Raw genomic sequence first — 26,391 nt, 5'->3', positions numbered from 1 at the left:
AATGAAGGAAATGGATTAAATCCTTCTGTTTTATTAAATTTGAAATTCAAATGAAATGCTCCTTCTGTGGTTTTGCTCCTCCTAAGAAGCTGAAGATCATTCTGGGTTTATTTCCAGTGTGTGCGTCATCACACTGGTTGACCATCCATGGTTTAAGAATAGGATTACCTCTTTACCTGTTTGCATTCAAGTGATAGAAGTTTCCCCTCACAGCTTGAGTCTGAGCTTTAAATCATCTATAAAACTGAGGTAAACACAGGAAGAGGTGTTTTTCTTCTTCTTTTTTTTTTGAAAGACAACATTTGTTTTGGGTTGAATGAGATGAAATTGCAGAGGCAGCGGTGGTGTCCTCCCCTCCCTGCCCCAGGGCTGACGAGATACGCCCCAGGGACAGGATGGGATGAACCGGGCCTGCCTCTCATTCATCAGCCTCTCCATCTGCATGGTGTCACAACGTCAGTAGAAAAAAAACATCAGGTTGTATAGAAACAAAGCCTCTCCTGTCTGAAACATTCAAAACCTTGGAGTGACAAACTTTAAACACACTTGTCTAAACTGTCAAGACGTCTCTTTACCTGGAGAGTGATGTTGCTTTTTGTTTTTAGGTCAAATTGTCAATATATACACTCAAATTTTACACATCTTAAATTCAATCGATTAGCCGGTTCCCCATCTGTTACCAAAACCATTACTTATTTTAATGCACATTTATTTATTCATTGTCAAACACAGCTGAGTATAATGCATTGTTGTGACATTTTTATAGACCTATATGCCAGTGTAGGAACAAACCACTCATCACTTTAATTACTGCCACTTGGTCAGTTTCAGATTTGAAGATGCATAATTGTTGTGTATGGTGTGTGTTGTCCTGTGTGCCAAAGACAGTTTTCCATTTTATGTAAATCTAATGGACGATAAAGTGATCTGGATCTCACCAAAGTGTCTTGCATTTTGCCCACTTTGCCTGGTTATAATGGAGCATTTTTAGCTCTGTAAATAAGTAAAGAATTGACCATTTCTAATAAAACTGAATCACACAAGTGATGACACATGTAGGCTACACGATGAGTCAAACACCTGTTTATAAAAGTAAGAGTGTGGTGTGTGTGAAGGATGTGTTGTGGTCAAACAGCTCCACAGGATTCATTGTCTTCTCTGACTTCATATTTTCTCCTACTTGTTGCACTTTGCAGCCGCGAGACCTCACTTTTCAAATTTACGACGTCCTCGAGCGCAAACGCTCAGTCAGACAGTGCGAGCCGCTCCCTGATTGGTCCTCCGGCTCTCAGCGGCACTTCAAAGACACGAAGAAGCTACAACTACTGAAGCAGTGAGAGAGGACACACGGACTCATCACATCCAGTCACCGCGAGCGCTCACACACACAGATACACACACTCAGAGGACGATATCTCAGCACAGACCATGGCTGCTACACTGCTCGGGGTGAGTTTATATTTCTATGTATTTTCTTAAACATCTTAATAATCCCAAAAGTCGATAAAATATTTGTTTTATATAGTTATAATATCTTTAAAACGCTCAGTCTGTGTTGCGTTCAAGGCACACGGTTAACCAAAGTTACTTAACTCCTGTTGTGTCGCTGACATAGCCAGTGATATTCATAATACTGTGCATTTGATAATATGTTTACTCTTTATTAACAGCGGTTGTTTTCTCTTGTTGGCTTTCTGACCTGTTGTTTTCACTGATCATGTCAGTTCGTCGAGCTGTGCGTAAAAGCGTGTTTAATTGAAAGGCACATTATCCATTTAGATTTTAGAAACTCTCAGTGTTACGCGATTGATCTAATGACGATACAGTGTGGCACAGACGACCACTTTATTTGTTATTCATGGTATGAAAAAGTTTACCTGCTGTAGCGTCGGTGTGGCTGGCTGACAAAACACTCGGAGACGTTCCTCCATTGTCTTCGACTGATCCAAGTCACACGCACGCTGTTTGCAAAACGTCAGCCAGGTCACGTTATTAATTTACATGACTTAATTTAATCCATGAGGCCCACATTTTTGCGCAGATCGCGTACCAACACTAGTTTAGGCTACATTTTGTGCGTCTTTACGCACAGCATGTGTGGCAAAGTGACAGGCCTAAATGTCTGTGTGTTCCCAACAGGAGGAGCCCCGGCTCGGCAGCGCTCCGCTGGCAATGCTGGCCGCCACCTGCAGCAGAATCGGTGAGCCCAGCCCCTCGTGCTCCCCTGCTCTTTCCGATGGAGCCCCCGGACTGGTGAAGGGCTTTCACCCGTGGAAGAGAGGCGCTCCGGGGACCGGCAGCCTTGGTGCCAGCTTCACATCTCTCGGTGTTCCCTCTGGAACCTCCAGGAGTAACGGGACCGGACTGGCAGAGACCTCCAGCGCTTTCTCAGTGACCTCTGCCAACTCTCCTTTTGGAAATGATTTTTCGATGTACCAGACTTCTGTGCCATCAGACAACAGTGTTCCCGATCCTGCGCACGCACAGCGGTCTGTGTTTCTGACCAAGTTCCCCTCCTCGGTAGAGGGCATAACGGGGATCTATCCGAGGATGCACGCACATCCATATGAGTCGTGGTTTAAGCCAGTGGGAGACGTCAGTAACGGGTCCACTGCTTGGTGGGACATGGGGACCGGCTGGGTGGACACACAGAGCCCGGCCGGGTTGCCTTCTCATCTGAGCGGCTACAGCACTGACTACAACCCGGCCTTCGGCCCCGGTGCCTCTCAGCACCTGCTTCCCGCCACACAGCACCTGTTTGACGGCTTCAGGCCACCTGTCCAGGCTCCCTACACAGAGTCTACAACGACGGGTGCACCTGCGCTGACAGGAACCACCGTCGTTTCTCTACCATCTTCCCGCTCCTCATCACGGCGGTACTCCGGCAGGGCCACGTGCGACTGCCCGAACTGTCAGGAGGCGGAGAGCCTCGGCCAGGGGGGCACGAGCCCGCGGCGGAGGGGCTTACACAGCTGCCACATCCCTGGTTGTGGTAAAGTCTACGGCAAGACCTCTCACCTGAAGGCCCACCTGCGCTGGCACACCGGAGAGAGGCCGTTTGTCTGCAACTGGCTCTTCTGCGGGAAACGCTTCACGCGCTCCGACGAGCTCCAGCGGCATTTACGCACGCACACCGGGGAGAAGAGATTCGAGTGCTCCATTTGCCACAAACGGTTCATGCGCTCCGACCACCTCAGCAAGCACGTGAGGACGCACAGCGCGGAGGGCTCGGAGGATGGCGCGGAACCAGGACTCGCTAAAGGGAGCAGCGACACGGACAACAGCCTCTCCGGTAGCCCGAGCCAGTCACCCGGGGTGCACGTGCGTGAGACTGTCCAAACCACGGAGGGACAGGGTGCGGTGGAATAATTTACAAAGCTAAACACGAACAAAGCAACACGTGGAGTGTTTTCTTGGACACTTAAAAACTGAAATGGCACTTTATGATGAACCTCAGCTGTGGATGAACACTGTGTCTTTACCTCAAATGTTATTTGTAGCCTTCTTTAAAAAATAAATTTTTACTCTACAGTTTTATCAGACTTGTGTTATTTGAAGACAAGTTATATGCGCGTAATTTATTATCTTCAAACTCTACTGTTTGTTCAGCATTAAACAAGTTGCCTGTCAGATTAATATCTGGGTTATTTCTGACATAATCACTCTAATTTTTATTTAAGGTTAATATATCCCATTTTAGATGATTTCAAAACACGCTTGGATGAAAGACTAAATTTTTATGATTCATCTCTGCTTGTAAGTCATGGATATAAATGGTTATCAATAAAGAGGACACTTTTTTGAATATATTTCCTTCCTTGTTAGGCCTGTGATTTAGCCTTAGCATTTTTTGTACATTATTTATTACTTCTTTTTTGGGAATTACAAATATAAAACAGTCTATTTCCTTATATCTTATATCTATCTATCTATCTATTTCAAACTAGCAAAAAATAAATAAAATAGATACGATTTAAGTGCTGCTAGAATTAGTCACACTGTAAACGAGACAAGTTTAATAATTTAAAGTATTTTTAAAATTCACTTCTTGGATTTGATCAATTGATTTTTGATGTAGGCTTAGCTGTACATTGTATTAGACATGCGCAATTAAATCAATTATATTTGAACTTGAAGTAATGTTTTAGTTCAGTTGGGGCCTTTTACAGCGAGCTTGTGAGAATAAAATCAGCCACAACATGGTATTGAAATGATGTCAGTTCTGCCTTGTTCTGTTGACAAAGAGTGGTACAGATACTTTATCAAACACTGTATGTTACACTTTCTGTAACGTTCTCTTGCCTCAGTGGAAGTCATCTCAGTTGCCTTAGTGTGCATCTCCACCTAGTGTTCAGTTTATATAGCCACTCTTTTTTGGAGCACACAGGTTGGTCACACCATGCTTTTCCCTTTCTGTTAGTTATTTGCCTGATCTGCTTAAAACCACACATTAGCCTGACCTAAAAACATTGAGCTCATAGTTAAAAATACAGCTTGCAAATGAGACACTATCTTTTGCTTTTTGTTAAACTTTTCACCACACTAACTTGACTTGGGCCACATTTTCTTTCAAAATATTTCAAATACAACCTTTAGAGGAAAAAAGAACTCAAGATATGATAAAAAAAAAAAAATCTTGCACATTTTATTGTGATGAAAACATTCACGCTACGCAACTAATCACATTAATAGACAGCAAAACTACACAGGAAAGTGCTGTTGTTACTCCGAACTCAGTGTCCGGTCAGATGAGATGATTATAACCTTATTGCTGCATTACTCTCGTGGTTAGAGATAGAGACCGCTCTTCATAAACACAAACAGTACTTACTACCTGTAACCCAAGTAGCCTAATCATAAAATAGTACAATTAACATAAATAAAAAGGAAAAAAAATCACAATAAATAATAATTAGTGTTCCTGACTTACAGTAACAGAGAGCAGCTATTGCTGTAAACAACAATGTGTTAAATAAAACTCAAAAAGGAACAGGATTGGGCGAGCGCAAGTCTTACAAGATGCAACTGGCACTCTGGATCTAGAGGATCTAGTGCATGAGGGGTGTAAGTCCTCCTCTGATCTCACTGATCCCAGTGCCTTCAGAGCAGATTTGTACCTCTGCTCAGGAGTTAGTCTCGGAGTCTAAACGCATCAGTAATGGCTCTGGGATGATCAGTAGATGCATGCAGACACAGTTCTTTGCTCTCTGTCTGTTATAGAGGCTACACATGCAGGCGTTTGATGATGCAGTTGCCATTACTTGCCAGTATGTCGCTTTTTTAAAAATAAGATTTTCCAATCCATAGTTATTCCAGTGTTGTGGATTTGTTACATTAGCTTCAAATGCACTTAATGCGTAGATAGGTGACTTCTAATGCCCAACATGTAGGAGACTAATCATTTCAAACCCACAATCGCAGCTCTCCTGCCCCAGAGATCCCACAGTCTTCAGTAGTATAATGCAAAAACAATTGTTCTAGTGCAAGTCTAATCAGATCGTCAACGACTGACAATCACATGAAACTATACTCTCACTGATCATGATTAAAAAAAAATGTCATAAGGTAACACTAATTTGCAGTTGATCGGTTAACAAAAACAAAATGCAACAAAGAAACAAGAAGTATGCCGCACATGACTAAACATCTAAATAAATCAAGAACACAAAAAAAGGCATACAGAGTCAATGGTGTGCTTTGTGGATTAAATCCCAAGGCAGTACAGCTGAGGTCAGTAATGTGTTGACAGTATTATTGGAGGAGAAAATGTCGTACCTCAAGCTGGCCACAAGGGGGCAGAATAAGACAGGGAGATGGTTCAGTTGGAGCATTGAAGTGTTGGAGTACCTCATGATCACATAAACCCAAAACATGTAGTGTTTTTACTATAAAATCATAAATAGAAAGCCTAAATAGAGCAAAAATGCATCTACCCGCACCACATGCACTCTCCTTATCTCTCTTTCTCACACACACCCGCTCACACACACACTCATAAGTTAGAGCAGTGATTGCCGCATGGCTAAAAAGTGAAGAACGACCACCCTTTACCCTGCGGAAGAAGCTGCTACAGAGGAAAAAGAGGTGGGGGGACATGTGCTCTTCCTTTCGTCTTCCAGGATACTGGCCACTTCAGTCACACAGTTGATGAGAGCTTGGTCAGTTCGTTTAACCAATGGGATCCCATGGAGGTTTCATAGTTTAGTTATTCGTTATCTGCGTCTCCACATGCAGCTGGTTGAAGTTTCATGAAGGTTTAGAGGCAGAAAAGAAGCCTTTAGTTGAATCTCCCTCTGTGTTAATATCCGTCTGACCTTTGACCTTTGCCTAGCACTGCCAGGCGTCGCTGAGGTTCATCTTGGAAACCTGGATGTGCATCTCAACGGGCCGGTCAGGTGGACGGTCCCTCCTGTAGGTGACTGTCTTCTCATTGGTTGTTGGGATGTACGACAGGTCCTGAAGGGTGAGAGGAATATGCAGTCAGCAAAAGCGACACACACACATTGCATATTATATTAAATCTAATTACATTAAAAACTGAAGTTATCCATCTGTACAGCTTTTTTATAAAAAAAAATGGAGGCCCAGAGTTTGCATGTTCTCCCTGTATCAGTGTGGGTTTTCTCCAGGTACTCCAGCTTCCTCCCACAGTCCAAAGACATGCAGGTTAACTGGTGACTCTGAACTGTCCGTGGGTGTGAATGTGAGTGTGAATGGTTGTCTGTCTCTATGTGTCAGCCCTGTGATAGTCTCTCACCCAGTGTCAGCTGGGATAGGCTCCAGCTCCCCCGCGACCCCAAAGAGGATAAGCAGTTGCGAAAATGGATGGATGGATAAAAGGAAAGTCATTGTATTTGAGATTTAATTAAAAATCCTTCAAAGGTTATGTGAAAATGTCAAAGGATTCCTGTTCAGGATTACGCTAATTATGACCATGATCAAGTCCATGTGGTTTTTCTGTAGAGTTTTTGAGAAATTTAAAGGGGCAGTCAACTCAAATGACATTAAAAATTAAAATTTCCTCACTTTAAGTCATAATATCCCCCTCTGATTTTATGCAGTTTGTTCTAAGTTTGCATGTTGTGTATAATATAACAGGTTATGCTTTAAATGATGTTGGTGTATCTTGGTTTAAAATATTGCTCCATGTGCCCCCTTTAAACCTGGAGCACCTGCCCCGCTAAAGGTCTCTGCACAGCCCTCATTAAAGCTCTGTTTTCACTGTCTACTTTTCGGTCTTTGAAACACACCATGTGAAACTACTTTTCTCCGACTCTCTCCTTTATCCAACTGTCTCATCTGTCCTGTGTGAGTGTCTCTGCTCCCTCGCTCAAGTTGTAATGCACAGATCTGATTGGCTAAGTACCATCACATGAGGTGATTTAACACATGCAAATGGTTGGTGAGTTTCCTGGTCAGTAAAACAACGCTACAAATTCTGTGCTGGTTATAAGTTTGGGTCTGGAGAGGACAGCATGTGGGTCAGCACCCAGGAGATGCACAGGGATGGCAGGTTAACAAGGGCAATGCATTTTGGGTATTTTGCTGTGTTGTTATCCAAGTGACTAGTACATTGACTTTAATAGTGGCCTGTTAAAATCAGGAGCTCCCTTTGGGTGGATTTCATAAATATTCAACCTAAAATGCAGAGAGTGACCATTTGTTGAGGGAGTATGTGCAGCTTTCCAACACTTGCAAAACTCCCAGCTAACGTAAATAAGAACAAGATCCCCCTGAGAGTATAACGTTACGCCTGCAACATCAGCAGGGAATTGTGCTCCATTTAAGAATTTAAGAATGGCACAGTCATTTGTGCCATTAAGATGATCTGCAGTGAACGATGAACAATAAATGAGGGGTTCCAAATACTTTCACACCACTTTGGGCACACATGTCTCCAGAACCAGAACCCAGAACCCCCCCCCGCTTCATCGCTGTTCATCGCTTCCTTCTTCTCAAAGGTGCTGTACATCATTGTAAGGTCACAAATCTGGACACTGTAGATGGCGAGCTGGGAGTTGAGAGGAAATGTAAAATACAGCTGTACCTCAAAACAGCAGACTCAAATTTCTCACTCTTGGTTTCAGCGGACAGTACACATGAACAAAAATATCCTGCACTGAGGGGTCCCTGATGCTTCTGAGGCCAGGCTTCAGGGACACTTTAGCCTTTCCCCCAATTAAAACCCTGCTGACCGCCTCAAGCGTACTTGACTTTTGAGATCTAACCTTTCCAGTGCAGTGATAGCCTCTGTCCTCCGCAGCGCCCTCTGGTGACAAGCCTCTCTTCTGTAGCAGCAGCCGGGACACAGCCACCACCACCAGCCCGCACAGCACTGTCAGGGCACACACGCTCAGGAATGTTCCTACCAGTCGGCTGCTGCTGGCACACTCTGTGGACATGGACATAAGGTTTCACTGTGGAGAACTGGGGCAGGGTGCCTTTCACTGTGGCGGGAAAAAAGTTCACACTCACAAGTTTCGCCTCTAAAATGAAGTGGAGAAGAAGTAGTAAGAAGCATAAAATGGAAACACTCATGTAAAATACAAATACCTCAGTAAATATACTTAGCTACTCTCCATACAAACACACATACACACACACACACACACACACACACACACACACACACAGCTCGGTCGGTGGCAGCTGTGCCAGTGGTGCTGCACTGAATAGTCAGCTGGCTGTGTATCTGCTGGGGAGCATGTGTGGATGACGGGCTCATCGCTCATAACAAAGAGCCCAAAGAGTGCTCTGACATTTTGTAACAGAGTTTCCATGGAGACCTGGCTCCTGCTGCACCCGGGAGGAGTAGGCGTGAGCCGGAAGAGACTGTCCCGTTGGGTGGAGGGGTGAGGGGAACAGGGGGGAGGTGGAGGGGGGGGGGGACGCACAATGAACGGTGCTGTTCCAAAAATCGGGAAGGCGGGGTTGAACTGTAACACTTGGATGTGCGGTAATGTGTGAGCGTGTAACCCAGGGCATGTTTGAGTTAGTGGGCTTTAAATCGTGTGTGTGTGTGTGCGTATGTGTGTGTGTGTGGCCATGAGAAGGTGAGCTGGGAACCGAGGGGAAATGTAAAAAACAGCTGTAACACTGACAGCAGGCTTGCTGACTCAAACACACCAGGGTGTAGTAGTGAAGCAATAGTAGCAACGGAAGTGACCTCAAATAAAGACTTGTATGTATGTGTGTGTGTGTATGTGTGTGTGTGTGTGTGTGTGTGTGTGTGTGTGTGTGTGTGTGTACATCATACCTGGTCTTCTGCTTATGTGAAGCTGCGTCTGACCCGACTGCGAGCTTGTTTGAAAGCGATAGCGACAGCCGTCATTACTGATGTACATACACTGGATCCACATCTCCTCTGCTTGGCCTGAAAATAGAGAGACGTGAGTTGAAGTGAGTTGTTATTCAGTCCAGACACGTTAAGCTTCGGACCCTGGTGAAAATCCTCCTGGATTACTTAAAACAAAGGAATGTGAGAGGCATTACAAGAGAGCTGCTGTGTTTTACAGCTCTTCAGCTTTCATGTTAAAGCTGTACCGATCAATATTTCTATACCACTGTTACAATGACTCAAATCAGTGTGTGTAATGTGAAAGGTGTCGCTGGAAGTGACAAATCTATAAACTTGTCCCCCAACTCTGCACTTTACCTCAGCTCTACTGCACATTGTTGCTGCTTTTAACAAGAGATGTGGATTCGAGTCACACGAATGGACTTGAGTCAGACTAAATTTGATACTTTGGGCTCAACAAAATCAAAAAAAGACTCACCAATGACTCAAGACCTCACTTGGACTTGAGCCTTTTGATCTGATACTTGATACCTCCCCCCAAGCCCAGAGATTAACGTTACTTAAAAAGTGTGTCATGAACCAATTTTCTTCCCTTGATTTTTGAAACAATGAACATTAACGCTATTCAGTCCCAACCAGTCGACAAATAGTTTCCCAAATCCACTTTGTGTGAACCTATAGCATCCGAACAATCTGCAGGAGAGAACCATGAAAAAATGATACCAAAGATAATTTTGCTCGCATAGAAATACTATGAGGTGGTCAGCAAAAAACGAATTGTAGAAAGCAAAATGTCCCAAACACAGAAAATAAGAAGAAAATTATAGCTGCTGCGCAGCGATGGGTCGGGTCCGGGCATTTTTAGGCAATTCTGAGCAACGAGCAGAAGAATTGGAAGACATTTAGGAATTTAGCAACACAATCTGCCTTTTGCATCAGCTGAAGCTTGAACTCACAACCTCTGAGACTAAGAATCAATTTCTATCTCACTGAGCTAATTAGTCAGTGACAATTCATGTGTAGCTTCACAGATTGACTAAGCCAGACGTGCAGGTTTAGCAGCTGTCCATGCATGGAAAAGCAGATTCCAAACCACTGTAAAAAATTCAGTTATCAAAACAAAAATCTGAAAATACACATATTGCATCTAGACAGCATGGAGATGTTGGTGATGATGAGTGAATGAGTGATTTGCTCCATAAGTGAAAAACTGATGTTTAAAATTGCCATTTTTACATTGACTCCAATTGTTCACATTAGAGCAAAATTCAAAATGCTGTCAAAAATTCAGTTTTTGAGATAAAATTCTGAAATTTGCCACACATCATCTACCATGACTCTAGAATTTTGTCATTTTTTTCATGAACATTGAAGATTTATTTAGCAAGAATTTGCATGTATATGTTTACAGTACCATTTACAGTCAAACATTTTGATGCACTGTAGGCTCAATTTTTTGATAAATCAGGACAGTCTGGAGATGCTCTGTATCAAGTTTGGTGTCAATTGAGCAAAAATTGTGGGAGGAGATAGGTTTACAAAGTTTTACAGTTTTTGAAAAAAAAAAAACAGAGTGATGAACTTAATTTTTAATAGGTTTAAATGTACAAAAGTTTCTTCAGTATTGGGGCTACAGTTTGATGAAAGTTGTGAAGTTGTAGCACGTATGGTTGATTTGTTATGAATTTTCAAAGTTTTGAACTTTAGACGCTTGCTGTAGCGCCACCATCAGGACTATTAGCTTGAGTTTACAGCTGAGGATATGTGGCATGAGACTGGACCTTTGTGCAAAGTTTGGTGAGTTTTCACCCATGGGAAGTATGATTTCCTCGGAAGAATAAAGAAGAAGAAGAAGAAGAAGAAGAAGAAGAAGAAGAAGAAGAATACCTAGGATTACAATAGTGTCCTGGCAGTTTAGCTGCCCGGACCCTAAATACTGGCAGAGGGCAGGGTCTCTGCAGATAAATACACCACCACACACTTCCAGTGAGTCATACGTGATGATTGAGAGGGATTATTTCAGCATTTCTGCAGTTTATACTTTGCTTTTTAGGTCCTGACAGTCCTGCATGGTGTATCGTTAAATTCTGAGTCAAATGGTAAACAGGAAGCCCAATCTTTTTTACAAGAAGCCCAGACATTGAATTAAACCCAGCTTTACCTAATACGTCGTCCATGTAGCCCACCAATGGAGCACAGGTGTTGTTGCAGACTCCTGCCTCTTTCTGTGTGAGACCGTGAGAAAGGTGGCAGTCGACACACTTCCTGAAAGAGAGAGGACAACAGTGTCAGCCTCAGCTACGAATAGTTCTGTAACAGCTCCCATCATGCTTTGTGGTAGCAAACAGAAACTGACAAGTACCAGTATGATTGGCAGGTGCTTTGGCAAGCAGGACATCTCTCACAGAAGTCTCCAGATTGTCGGGGGTCGTCACACACACACTGGCCACACACACATCTGCCCCGCCCGCTGCAAAGCAAGCCGTTGGCGGATTGGCAGGTTGCTGTGGAGACGGGACAAGCACAGCTATCACCCATCCAGTCATCCTCGCACACACACTCACCTGACACACACACACCACGCCCTGAGAGGAACAGACAGACATGGGAGGAAAGAGTGTTTTAGAGACAAATAAAATAAAATAATAGTAGACTGTTGCTTTTTGATATCTCTGTGTTCCTCCCTTACCTCCACACAGCAGTCCCCCTTCATACGGGCAGGAGAAGTCATCTATCTCGCAGTATTTCCCATATACAGTCCCAAGCCTGGTTTCATCACACACACACCTCCCACACTCACACACTCCCCGGCCACTGCAGTCCACATCAGACCCATCTGCTCTGCAGTTGCGGTTTGAATCTCCATCTGAGTCCTTAATTAGTCCATGCGCTGGCGTCTGCTCCTGACTGGAGCTCTCCTGTGCTCCTTCGCATGGTGACTGGTCTTCGTCATTGCAGCGCCCCGTGGGTCCACAATTGCAGCGGCATTTGGAGTGGATCCTTACAACGGTCGATTCATTGTAACCCAAAGGTCGAACCAACACTGTGACATCTTCATCTTTGCCGTCGTCAGGACAAGAGCGCATGCCGATGGTGATATTGAAGTAGACCTTCATGGGAGGACAAAAAGACAATCATCACTTCAGTGCAGACTGAAATATCTCAACAACTACTGGATGGATTGCCATTAAATTTGATACAGACATTCATAGTGCCCAAAGGATAAGTTCTAGTAACTTTTGTGATCCCCTGACTATTTTCTCTAATGCCATCAAGTCAAACTTTTAATTTGTCCAGTTCTTTGGTTTATCAAATCTCTGCAAAACTACTCACTTTCCAATCAGCCTCAACTAGTCTACTTTCCAGACTTGTTACAAAGCTCAAGGACCTGGGACTAAACACCTGACTGTGCACATGGATCCTTGACCTCCTGACAGACGGAGCCCAGGTGGTGAGAGTGGGCGGACACACCTCTTCTATCCTCATTCTTAACACCGGAGCACCCCAGGGCTGCATTGTGAGCCCCCTGATGTGTGGTGGGCCTGATCTCAGATAACAATGAAAAGGCCTACCTGAAGAAAGTAGAGGACTTTACCCACTGGTGTCAGGACGACAACCTACTCCTGAATGTTAGTAAGACTAAGGAGATGATACAGGGACGGAACAACACCACCTTTAATATCAATGGGCCCTCGGCATAAAGGGTGGACAGGTTCCAGTACCTTGGTGTCTACATCATCGAGGGCCTGGCCTCGGCATTGCATACTGACTCAGTGGTGAGAAAGGCAAAGCAGAGACGGACTCACTTCAGACGCTTGAGGAAATCCTGGGTGTCCCTTCAAATATTGAGGAATATCTACCCCTGTGCCATCGAGAGTGTCCTGACAGGGAACACCACTGCCTGGTGCATGAATGCAAAGCAAGTAGAGCAAGGTCTAAAGGACGCTCTACTCTGCCGAAATAATTTATACCAGATGTGGAAGAATAAAGCTAGGTGAATCATCAAGGACCCCCACCACCTGGATAATGCCTTTTCCTCCCCGCTGAGATTGAGAAGAAGGTACTTGATACACCAGGGGGACACATTAGGGAGAGCTTCTATCCTCAGGCCACGAGTACACTAAATGAGGACACTGCCTAAGACTAAAACTTGTTTCTGTGGTTTTCCCTGATAGAAAGAGCAGAGGATGACAAATATTCATGGAAGGCAGGACAGGTTTAAAAGCACACCAACAAAACAGATTCACGACTGACTAACTCACAAATATTTCTCTCTCATGTATCCGCTGTTGCTTCACAGATCCCACACAGTTCCAGAGAATTACAGCAGAGTAAACATGTATTTCCCCCCATGAAAGTCCTGCTGTGATTCTCGAAAAGAATAACACAAAATGAGCCACCACTCATTGCATAATTATGCCAATCTCTGATAAGACTTAAATACTTCCAGGTCACTTATCCAACATAAGTAACTGAATTCTAAGTGCGATTCTTAATGTGAATAATTATTCTGCTCATGTGGGCAGAAAATTGTGCACGCCGAAGCTTTGAATTTACGCCCAGGCCTTTCACTTGATTTTTATCGCCTTTCTGGTAAATGTGGGTACTTTCCATAATTCACTTTAATCCACCCATGGATTAAAAGGCTGAACTTTAGTCTATGTGCACAATGGAGTAACTATGGAGCAGTGATTAAGCATCTTGGTGTTTGACTGAGTTAAGAGCCCCAGAAGGTTACGGAGGAGATGAGTCTCATCAGCAGTTTAGGGAGTGAACAGAAAGACAATTTCCAAATGTACTGAAAATGTTATAATTTGTACCAAAGCGGGGGTTTCTTTAGTCGTTACAGTTGAGCATTTCTGGACAGTAACCTCTTGTACAACCATAACTACTGCAGCAGAGCTCCTCTGCAGAAGTGGTGCAGACTTATTTTTTCACATCGTGAATAAATGGAACAGGTATGAGAGCCATGGAAGTCCAGTGACCTATTTCTAAATATAAATGTCCTATTTGTTGGCATAAAGCCTCTCATATTGAGCAAGGTAAGGATTTTAGGACGCATAGGTCATGGAATCCCTGTGAAATGTTTTCCTGTTAAACACAGTCTGTAATCCGCTCAACTCGGATTATTTGCCAAATCTTTAGCTCAGTGATGTTTGTGTGTGAGCGTGTTTGTATGTGTCACGGTAATCCAATACACCCAATAAATGTCCTGTGACACTGCTGGCAGCTTAAATGAAAGATTGCTGTGTAAATATGAGTAACATTAAGCCAAAGTTTTGCACAGTGTGTGCTTTGATACTGTTGTGTATAAACAACTTAGACAAATTATTTTTTCAGCGTCTTGACCTAGGTGGTCGTCTTTGTCGCCAGTGGCATGATCCACCACTGTGTACTGAAGGAATGCTTGTGTAATTACCGTCTGATCTGGCTGCACCCCCGTGCAGCTCTGGTCCTTCACAGTGGATCCATCAGGACAGAGAGGAGTTACAGACACCCAGTACCTGCTGACTGCCTTGTCCTCCACTGACACTGACACTGACACCTCCGACAACAACCTCTGAAGAAGCGAGGGCAGAGACAGAGAGAAATGGCAACATTAACTTCACTGCCTGATAGCAACAAATCCAATGCATTATGCTGCTTTTAAGGGAATGTGGGTTGCGATAAAAGAGAGTGGGACGAGCAGCGACAGTTTAAAAATTTAATGAATATAATCTGCGTGAGGGAAAAGTAATGAGGCGAGAGCGTGAAAGAGAGAGAGAAAGGGAGAAGTGTGATTAATCAAAGTTGTCACATGTCCCCAGAAAGCCCTCCTTTCTTTCTTTCTGTTTGAAATATGGGGGGGGGGGGGACCAGGAGGTGGGGCCAAAAATAGCATCTTTGTATTCGTCCATGATTAGGACACATGGTTTTCCGTGGGGATCTGATAGCTACTATAAAGCCAGCTTCTGTTCAGGCTCTGTTGCTTGTGTATGCATGTGTGTGTGTGTGTGTGTGCGTGTGTGTGTCTGCACGTAGGCATGGCTGTGCACCCAGATCTGTGGATTCGGCAGATTCTCCAGGCAAACAATGGAGCGCTGTGCCTGAGGCAAGATTATAGCCTAAACTGCTTCCAACTGAACAAACCCCTAGTCTTTCTCTCTCTCTCTCTCTCTCTCTCACACACACACTCACTCACACACACACACACACACACACACGCACTTACCCCTCCTTAACCTCATGTTCTTATCCATGTTTTTCTGTTTGATTACACCTTCAGCGACCCAAAACATCTCCAATCATCTCCAACTTAATTAAGGTTTAAAATAAAAGTGTCACTCCCCTGGACTCTGTGCAGTCAAACCTAATTCTCCTGGGCCTTTTGTTTCCCCCAAACAGGAATGTGCTATGAGCTGAGTTCATGTTGCCTCAGCAGATCAGTGGACCAATGCCTCAACACATCTGAACCGATACTGCGTGGGCTCATGAATTCAGCTCATGCTGTGCTGCTGCTCTCTTCTCCCTAACCTTTCACTTGTCCCCATCCTTCTCTTTGTACTCTGAAGGATGAATAATATACTGAGGATAAAAACGAGAAAGAAGTTGCAGAGGAAGTGAGTGAGTGCTCTGTACCTTGTAGGCGTCCACCACCAGCTCTATAAGGTTCGGAGCTTGGAAGAGGCCTAATTTTCCCAGGTGGGAGCCAGGCAGTAATCGTACCAACTCCTAGAGAAGCAAAGGGAGATGAAGGTAAAGACATTATACTCCCTTATGGAAGCCTCTCGACCCTAAAAACGATGTTGTTGTGGACACTTGTGTGGGGGTGATTACCTCGTACCACTGGTACTGCTGCTTCTCCACAGCAAAGATGGAGTAAATATGGTTTTCAAGCAGCTTATCAGACAACTGACCCAAACTAGGGTGGTCCTGAAAGGGAGACAAACAACAGGCTTTATACAAAAAAGTATTTTCTCAGGAATGCACTCCCTTTTTCCCCCTAATGTACCGTATCAAATTTAAGCCCACTATTCCTGATATACTGTAATTTGTCTACAAACTTGCATCTACATGGCCCATGATTCAACTGCACCCCATGTAGCAGAGTGTACACAGTCCATAGCTGTAAAGGAATACTTTACCCCCCAAATGATCGCTTGCTTATCATTTACTCACCTCGTGTTGTGTTGAATTTGTAAAGATCACTTTGTTTTTCTCGCATGCCTCCAGTGAACGGAGAATCCAAAAATTCTTCTTGATGAATTCAAGTCATACTCGCATCAGTCGTATGCTCAGCACTTCCCAAGCAGACAGCCCTGTGCGACAAGGAACTGAACTAAAAGTAAAACTTAACTTTACTCTTTTCAAAGCTAGACTCCATTGACAAAAACAGAACCTTGCTGAACATGTTAGATGCTGGTCTACCACTGCCTCCATCAGTTAGTTTGTGTTATTGTAGTTCGGGATTCACCAAAGTAAACACTAAATTACTGTTTTTGTCAATGGAGTCTGGCTTTGAAGAGACAAATTTCCCTTTTAACTTGTTTCCCCCATCGAAAACGGCTGTGTGTTTGGGAGCAACTGAGTTTACGACTGGAAAAATGCGACACGGATTACTGCACATGTTCTCTGAGAGTTTGTAAACTAATGTTTTGATATAGTTTTGCTGTTGTTAAACATGGACCCCAGTGACTTCAACTCATCAAGAGTTTTCTCCATTTTTGGATTCTTTATTCACCATGGAGGCTTGTGGGGAAAAACAACATTTTCTCCACAAAGTCAACATAACATGGGCTGAAAAACTGATACACAGATTATCATTTGGGGGGTGACGTATTCCTTTAAAGGAATAGTTTGACATTTTGGGAAATAAGCTTATTTAATTTTCTTGGCAGGCATTAGATGAGAAGATCACTACGACTCTACTGTACTACTACTGTACATTGAATATGCAGCTATTGCCAGCAGCAGCTTAGCTTAGCACAAAGGCTGGAAAACACTTGGCTATATGCAAAGGTAACAAAATCTGTATATCTATATTGTTTTGTCCCATTTTTAATACTCTGTAAGACTCATTTTATCTGCACACTCCATATGTATGTGACACCAAGTGAGCTTTAAGATGCATTAAACACCCAGTTAAACTGTTCAGCTCTTATAAGCCAAGCTTCCTCCTCCTCTTACCATCTTCGTGCTCCCTGTGTAGACATTGTTTTCCAGGTGACACAGTCCATCGTGCGGCGTCACAATCCCCGCCAGTCGGCTATCCAAGGCAAGGTGAGACGGCTGATCGGTCATCAGGAGCAGCAGACGCTTGGCCTGTGGTCGCCAACCCACGGATCTCTAGAAGAGAGACGGAGAAGAATCAGGACATTGTGTAATGTGTGTAAATCATGTGTATTCTGTTTCCATAGAGTAGTTTTATAGATTCTCTCATTTCTATCCCCATTAGTCAACTGCATTCACACAGACTGATGTGGAAAATATGTGCATGCTTTATATTTTTTTTTACACATGTGGTAAGAAACTGCAAATTCAAACATTTTACTCATCTGACCTACATTAGCTCCCGTGGTGATCAGCTCCGTCTGTTATGCCCAATTAAAGGAAATGCAGCAGAAATTCCGCCACCAGTCACAGACGCTGCCTCTTTATGTCTGTGACTTGTCATACGCAGTGTGAGAAAAATGGGTCTATGTGAGTGTGTGTGTACACATGTGTGTATTTAAGGAAACCCAGTGAGTTTATAAGTAGGCCTGACATAATGGAGAGTCTATTTCTAGAGCAATGACCACCGTGGTGTTTCCCTGCAGGGTGGTTACTCAGGGGCCCCCTGCGTGCTGTGACTCACGGCCCTCCTGCAGCCATAGCATAAGCAACTCTGTGTGTGTGTGTGTCTGCCATACCCCAGCTGTGGTGTCATTACTTAGTGGGATTCCAGTGGTGATATCCAGTGCTGAGTCAGAGTGCCACTATTCTCCCAGGATAAACGCCCCTTTCACCACCATGCAGGCTTACTACCAAATTTGGGGTTATGCCTCATTTTCTTAACGTATTCAAAACATTGAAAATGACCCGCCTTAAAAAACATGCCGCTAACTCCCTTTCTGTTTGTTGCACACACAAGCCTGGCTTTCAGTATCTGTGCATACACACTTGGCAGACGGCAGCTTGCAGCATAGCATCCAGTCCTCCCTCAGGTGTGTCCATGTTTCCAGAGATTCGCTGGCGTTTTATCACACGCGTGAACTCGCTCATGTTTCCAGTCATGCTCAGGACGTGGTGGAAGCCGTGGGCCGGGCGACAGCGGATCTCATAATCACTGGTGAGAGACGGAGATGGTCCAGAAAGTTTTTTTTTTAAATTGCAACATCCAAAGCTGCAGATCTCAGGACAAATCAAAATGCTACATCTGTTGTTTCCGTCTCCCAGCACAGCTCATCATCACAACAATGTTGCCCCACAGCAACTGATGAATCTCTCTCTGAGTCACACAAAATTGGGAGCAACTAATGGGAACAGCTTGCTCGCATGTATTTTTAAATAATCATCACTCTTCCGGTCTCATTAAAAGAAAAAAAGTTCGCAGATGAACATAACAAGGCAAACTTTTAAGGTTTTAAAGATCTATTTTATTCATACTAATAAAAAAAAAATCACAAAATGAGCTATGCTGTGAGGACTATCCCTGCTTTTTCAGCAATCAATAAGCCAACCAACAGATTGTGCATCTTACCTGCAGGGGTTGTTGATCTTGGAGGGGTGGACATTGATGTAAGGGGACACAGGTTTGTCAACAAACGAGCCGAAACCCAGCCAAAGGTCCGAGGAGTGCTCTGTCATACGAAGAGACAGCGCTACGCCCACTGTCTTCAACTGGACCACAGAGAAAATGCAGAGGGAGGTGGATGACGTTTGGGAAATCAGAGGGCGGATAAAGGATGGTAGGAGGGAGAAACAGAAACGGTGAAAAGGTAGAGGGTGAGACAGAATGAGATGACAACTTTTTAATTAATCCTTAAAGAGATTGCTCACTTGAGTAAATTAGATTGAGCTCTAAAATTTCTACACTTGATATCTGCCAATGATGATATCTGTTATCTGAGCTGGGCTTGTTTGTTTCCAACCACCATAATAACAGTGTAGGAGGTTGTGAGGATTCAGAATTTAAACCTTTTAAAAATACACTCTTTCCAAAAAGGTGCTGTACGCAACATTCAGAGCATTATAAAGCAGCAAACAACTAGTGCTGTGTAAAGATACAGTGGAGTCATGGTGTCCGGAGCAGAGAATGAAGTCATTCTCTCTGTTCTTTGTTGTGATAGACAGTCCAGCTGCGCGTGCACGTTAGTGCATGTGAGTCCCTGTGCGTGTGTGTGTGTGTGTGTGTGTGTGTGTCCCACTGACTTGCTTATCACCGTTGCTTTGAACTGTGCTCATACAGCCATTACGGGTGATTACCGCTAAAAACAGCAACAGTGTCTTCGCAAAACGCCCGCCCTCTAGTCCCTCCACATGTTAACACCCTTGTCAACACTGCTCGCACTGTTGGCACCATAAGCTGTCACCTCCATGTTAAGAGCCACGTGCAGACGACGCCAGCTCAGACACTGACTCACAGACATGCTCTGGGTGTCGTGTACAGGTCGTTTGAGAAAAATAAGTGAAATGCTTCGGCACTGAGAAACACGACGGACACTTACATGATCAAGGTTTTCCTGCATAGACGCCGACACATCAACCAGGTAGTACAGGTCCACAGGGTAACGCTCAAGCTGCTTCACAGCCACTACGACGCTAGCCTCTGCACCTAGGAACACACACACACACACATACACACAATAAAATCATTCATTTTGAACCAAGGTTATTAAAGTTAGAGATAGAATAAACAGGAAATGTCTTTAGTTTAATCTGTGTTAATTTGGTTTTATCTGTCAACACAACAACCACAATGGGGCATTGGTATGTTTGTTTATTGAAACTGTGGTCTCTACATGACTGTGAGTCACCTGTCCTCACAAATAGTTGTGTTTATGTTTTAAAACCTGTTCTGAACTTCTTAAATTTTGCCCCTGAAAAGTACCTGAAACAGAAATAATAATAAATAAGCAACACTAATACCGAAACTCATCAAAACTAAACTAAAACTAAACATTTTAGACAACAAAATGGGTGGCCACCCTGGAAACTAAACCGAAAGCAAAAATTATAAACAAAATGAAAATAAAAACTATAATAACTCTGTTTTAAACTTTACCTCAGCTGCCTGATCACACACTACAATGATACGGATACACCATTTTATACTTGACTTAAAGCTGCATTCACGGCACAAATCCAGAGATGCCCTTCATCTACCTGGTCTGAGGGTGACGCTGATGTCTCGTGGGGACACTTGAGTGCTGCTGACCGTCGTGTTGACCTCCACCTTGATCTCTGACTGTTCCATGAACTCCGGTCCACAGCCTCTTCTGAGCAGCTTCACTGGCAGGTCGCAGCGCTGGTTCGGCCCGGCCCCATCCAGAAAGTCCTAGAGGTCACACAAGGTCAAGAAGGGAAGTGGTGAGTTTAGACATCTCATAAGCCCCGATGATATCATATTGTGTAAAATTCAGAGAACAACACAAAAAACCAAACAAGACCCAGGAAGAAAAGCTGCCAGACAGTTGTGAAGATAATACAACTAAGCCGTCTTTAAAGATTTTATCACGATAATCGCATCTCGGGAATGAGAACAAGCGACACAAACAAGTAGGTCAAGTAGAATACCACATTATCCTCCATGAACCCACAGGCAAGATGCACTGCTGCTACCAAATATATGACCATCATGAATGTATACTCTGTCAGATGCATCCCTTTGAGTCACTGTGAATCAAGATTTCAAGGTCAAAAGAATCAATTTCTACTCACACATGCAGGAGTACGAACACTCCAGAGTGCAAGGTTTGAAATGCATGAGCTCTTTCGCCCTCTTCATTTTCTGATCTCACTGCACAGCACAGTGTGAAAGACCTTTATTTCACACGTTGAAACTGACGCCACAATGACTCACCTTGGTTTCATTTTTCGTTTCTGTCGCTTTCATGATGTTTGTATTGATCTGTGACGTAGTTACACTGACTTCAGAGCCATTACCATATCATTATGTAATTCTGAAGTGAGTCATCAGTTTAGCGAATCAGGAAGAAGTGTCCTGCTTGTGTCCACATCTAATCTGTCCGTATCTGATTACAGAGGAAAGGAGGGTGAGATAAAAGCAGCAGCTCTGATGGATAGAACCATAGAAGATTTCTGTAAATCTTGCTGTGATTAACCTCTTCGCTGCCTAATAGCTACTTGCTACGGCACAACAGCATCACGCATTGCAGCTTTGGGGTGGATTAGTGACCTTTGGTACCTCTGTCTGTGAGAAACTCGCTCAACAACACAGTGACTAACACTGGAAAAATACAACTACGCCATTAAATGTGTGTGTTTACAGCATGTCATGGGCCTGATTGGTATGAGTGTGACATAATCAAGTGGATAGGGAATGAAACAGTGCAACTGATAGAGATTACTACTACTTCTGAAGCAGAAATAGCACAAGAGCAGAGCAGCAAACACTCTGCAACGAAAGCTGAAACTACAGCTAAATATGTGACCATGTAACTTGAAAGCTTTATTTATGGCTGTCTCTGTGGCTATAATTTGGGACTCTGAATACCAGAAAGTTTCACAGCGACTTCCCCGGACTTTCCTCACAGAGTTTGCCCCTTCGCCTGATGCCGAATGTCAATGGCAAAATGTGAGCATGCATAATTACAAGCACTGTACCTGCTTACTTGTCAGTGCTTTTCCAATCATGGATCTGTGACGTCGTGTGTGTAGGTGGTTGCTGTGTGAATGCTTTCCGGCCCTACTTAATGATGTCAGTTAAGGTTAGGGCTCACAGGATGGGAAAGCACCTGAAGTCTGTAAACACACACATGTTGACAATCTGGTCTAGACAGTGCAGTGTGTGTGTGTGTGTGTGTGTGTTGTGACTGGTGTGCCACTTGGAGGCTTTACAGCTTCCCAAAGCTGATTCAGGGTGGGCTCTTTACGAGACACGCTGACACCCAGAGAGCAGATACAGACAAACACACAGGCAGATGCACACATTGAAACAAATGCAGTGATATGTGTGAGCGCCCAGACTAAACACATGGATAGAAAGTGGCTTTGTCCCTGAGAAAGCACGCGAGGAGACATTCACACACACAAAGACACACTCACACAGGTCATAGGGCGGGCCACTGAGCCCGAACACACACATTATATTCGCATCCGTGGATGGCATCACAGCTTTGGTGTTTGTCATCTGAGGAATGCTGCTGAATGTCTGCCACGTTCTCTCTTTTTCTGTCTCAAACCCACACTTTGTATACACATTCCTACCTCCTTGAAGCACCAGGCACACTGTGGCCCACGTCTGAGACACTCTGTACAAGAAGTGACACTAGGAGACCAACACACACTGTCACCTGCAGAGAGAGAGAGAGAGATGGGGAAAGAGGTAGAAAGGGAGACAGAAACGGGATGTAAAGAGAAGAGTTTGCGATTAGCATATGAAAGAATGTGTGTGTCAACACTCATTAGCCATGCAGCCGAGCCCCTGTGGATATTTAGACATCTCATGCACACTTTTGATGATGGAAGCACCACTTAGCATCGCATATGAGGCTATTCAGCGAGCATCAGCCAGCCGTGTAGTGGGAAAACGGCCTGGAGTGTGGGAACAGGTGCTTGAGTCGTTGGAGTGGTGCAATGGATCATTTCCCACACCCCCACACACACATATGCAAACACATGAACAGACAGGACTAACTAATCATGAGTCACTCTGTGAATGCAACATGCACACAATTAATGGAAGGACACTGTGACAAATCGCTCATGCAAGATACTTTTATGCAACCTTAGCAGAAAAATTACAGCATGACGTAGACACTGAGGACTTTATACAGTGCAACACAAAATGAACCTTGAGCTCCCCGTGGTGCGATTAATGATTCATTGAAGTGATCTATCTGGTGAAATTCAATTTTCCAGAGCAATTTCAGTGAGCTACAGGGTTGGAATGTAGGACAGAGAAAATGCTGCAGGTCCCAGCATCCCTAACAGCCCACTAACAAGCAGTGTTGACCCAATTAACACTCCTGGCCTCTGGCAAACATCAAAATAGGTGAAGCGTTTAAGTTGCAATTATAACTGATCAATACATGCTGAAACAAGAGGTTGATGTGGTGCGGGCTACTCCAGTGGGTCCCCTTGTTGTGGGTTTGGAGGTTTCCCTTCAAAAAAATGAATAGTTTGTTACTCCCCTGCTTTAATGTGTGTTAAATGAGACAGTTTATAAGCTTGATTGCTTTGTTCAAAGGTAGGTAGTCTGCCTAAAACTTGCCACAATGACAGTGGAAATATAAAATGCGTCTTTAAGGGGATGAGGAGTCCTTTAAATGAAACATTTGGGAAACCATCGACCCCCTGCAGAGAGCGCAGCAAGGCAGCTGATGTTGCGCAGTGATGTCTCGACACTGATACATGATGTCGGCTAATTGCTGGATGATGTAATTGGCCCTAATGAGCCTCCACTCACCGGCACTGGAGGCTTCTGCGCAGACAGCGACCACCACGCAGCAGAGCAGGAGACACAGAGGGACGCTGCCGTATGCGCGGAGCCAGGAAGTCATATTATCCTGTCCACACCGGGAGGGCGACCTGAGCGAAGCAGCGAGGGAGGGGGGCCACAGGAGCAGACGCTGTACAGCTTACTGGAGATGAACCGGGCTAGACCGGGCACCCAGCGTCCGCCGCCGCACGAACAATAGCCGGGAGTGCCGGACCGAGCCGCGGGGCATTGTCGTTCACCCAATAACCTACTAATCCCGGAGAGGTATTCACATCCCCCGGGTTAAATCAGCTTACAAGCGCGCTCCCTCGTGGACCACGAGTGGAGGTGAAGCAATCGGTGGAGTGCGGCGACAGCGGCTGCGGCGCAAGTCCCTCCATCCAGCCGCAGGTGTGCGCGACGTGTCCCCGCGTGCTTCCACTATGGACCTCACAGCTCTCGCAGCTGCTGGTGAAGTCTCATCCCGGGACAGAGCGGAGTTACACACACACGAGTACCAGCGCAGCTTTCAACCGGTGCGCACCAACATGCTGACTGAACATCCCACGCGCAAGCCAGGAGAGTGACCGTGTTTTAACGCTGTACTGACTAAGGCAGGCGGTGCCATGGCAACGACGCCCTGTCCTCGATGTATCAGAAAGAGAGAGAGAGAGAGGGGGAGAGTTAAGGAGGGAGGGAAGAGAGACAAATAAGGAGAGAGAGAGGAAGAGAGACATGAAGTGCTTACTACAAGGAGTTGTGGTGGGGTGCATTCCAAGTGAACCGTGGCCTTGAATTGAACACTGATGTTTATATTGCTCCATCAGGGAGCCATTTAACACTGAGGGCTCCTGTGTGTGTGGGGACCCAAAATGTGCATGGATAGATGATGGGGTAGAGGAGTGGGGAGGGGAGGTGGGGGTCAATAAAACCAGAGCTCTTGCAGAGGGGTTCACAAGCTGGTGCTAAGGAGGAGGAAGGGGGGGCTGAGTCCATTGTGCACAGATTCCAATGACATGGAGTAACCTCGCCTCGCCGGCTGCTCCGCTGAGCAGGAGCCAAAGACTTACTAAACAACTCAACATTTTAAGCTGGAGGAAAACACAGCCGCAGAAGGACAAAAGATACAATGGTCTACCATCTTTGGCATGATCCTGAGCTTGTCTCCGGTAGACGTCTGCTAGATAAAGTGGATATGTTTTGCTTGGCACACGGCCTAAACTGTGATTGTGAGAGTGCCAGCCAATGCACAGCAGTAAGCTCACCCAGCACACTCACACAAGTCCCATATCTACTCTGTTTGACCCCGTCTGTCACTCAGGAGCCTGGGCCCGAGCCAGCTTTGCCTCTCCTCTCATTCATTCACATAATTTGTCAAACGGGAATTTCGGAGGGGGAGTGCCAACACCTCCCCATCCATGCCCCATTAGTAGTCACTCTCAATTATGGTAATGATGCAAACACACACCACACTGTTTTTTAAGTGTGTGAAACATCTCTGAAATCCAGAATCCAAGCCCCTCCACTCCCCTTCCTACCCAGGGCCGAGTCTCTCCTCTGTGGGCTCCAATGGCAGGAAGGGTTGGGGGGTCTTCTGAGGTCAAAATATGGATCTGCTCTCAGCTGAGCAAACTTGATAATGGACTCTAGTGTAAACACTCCCTCGACCGTGTCAATACTGGTCAACATCAGCATCGTAATGTCATCATTGTAAAGCCGACAAAAAAACACTCTTTCTCTCTATCATTCCTCCCCCACCTTTTTAACCTCCCTGCCCTCCCCCCACCGCCTCTTCTCTTTTTCTCCCCGTGGTGTGTTTGTGTTAGCAGTCGGCTGGGCTTTCCATCACGCTAGTCTGGTCTCATCACCCTCCAACCACACACACACACACAATCATAGATCACGTCCACTTTCGCACCACAACTCCCCCTCCAACACCTGCACAGCTTTCTTTCTGAATCAGTCACCAGGTCGCACTGATTCTACTCACCGAGGTATCTCCCACACTTTCCTGTCTGCCACACATTCTTTGGCTCAGTTGTTGTGAGGATAAAGTAGGGGTCAAAAGTGATCCAAGTGGGGATCCCCATGCACAAAGCCAAACCCACTACCACAAGTGCACAAAGTGAGTGACTCGGGGGAAAAAAGACATTTGACATTTACTGTTGGGAACCAAACAACTGCACTGTTGTGAATGACTTAGCATTTCTCTCTCCTGTAAAGAAGTGTTGTGATTAAGTTAAAAAAAGCATCTGTCAGATTTCCCCTCTATATGTCAAGATCTGGCATTTAGTGGAGTGAATTCCCCCTCAGCAAAGTATTTCCATCCCACACAAACAGAACATTTACACACACACACACACACACACACTGTTTGTTCTTGTTTGTTTTCAATCAAGTGGTTTAAGTTTAGAGTGCTTCTGTCAAAACTGCACATCAGCAATGAGGTAATAGAGATTTAAATTTGGCTACT

At 44.7% G+C, this 26,391-nt stretch overlaps 2 protein-coding genes across 2 annotated transcripts; one reads left to right on the top strand and one right to left on the bottom strand.

Annotated features, from left to right (window-relative positions):
* The first annotated feature begins 1,325 nt into the window (after positions 1 to 1,325).
* Positions 1,326 to 3,788, top strand: sp8a (sp8 transcription factor a). Its single transcript, XM_049603313.1, has 2 exons — positions 1,326 to 1,449; positions 2,140 to 3,788. The coding sequence occupies exons 1-2, from the start codon at positions 1,429 to 1,431 to the stop codon at positions 3,367 to 3,369; spliced, it is 1,251 nt and encodes a 416-aa protein (XP_049459270.1). The 5' UTR covers positions 1,326 to 1,428; the 3' UTR covers positions 3,370 to 3,788.
* Positions 3,789 to 4,630: 842 nt separating this feature from the next.
* Positions 4,631 to 24,515, bottom strand: itgb8 (integrin, beta 8). Its single transcript, XM_049603307.1, has 16 exons — positions 23,907 to 24,515; positions 22,706 to 22,791; positions 20,642 to 20,813; positions 19,984 to 20,090; positions 19,017 to 19,156; positions 18,437 to 18,602; positions 17,465 to 17,623; positions 16,115 to 16,210; positions 15,917 to 16,009; positions 14,718 to 14,858; positions 11,988 to 12,408; positions 11,661 to 11,883; positions 11,460 to 11,563; positions 9,257 to 9,373; positions 8,229 to 8,392; positions 4,631 to 6,456 (listed from the first exon to the last, which is right to left on the bottom strand). Exons 1-16 carry the CDS (start codon positions 23,998 to 24,000, stop codon positions 6,328 to 6,330), a joined length of 2,412 nt encoding a protein of 803 aa, XP_049459264.1. The 5' UTR covers positions 24,001 to 24,515; the 3' UTR covers positions 4,631 to 6,327.
* Positions 24,516 to 26,391: the final 1,876 nt, after the last annotated feature.

The sequence above is a fragment of the Epinephelus fuscoguttatus genome, linkage group LG17 (genome assembly GCF_011397635.1).
Source record: "Epinephelus fuscoguttatus linkage group LG17, E.fuscoguttatus.final_Chr_v1".
Lineage (NCBI taxonomy): Eukaryota > Metazoa > Chordata > Actinopteri > Perciformes > Serranidae > Epinephelus > Epinephelus fuscoguttatus.
This window is presented reverse-complemented; position numbering and strand designations above follow the sequence as displayed.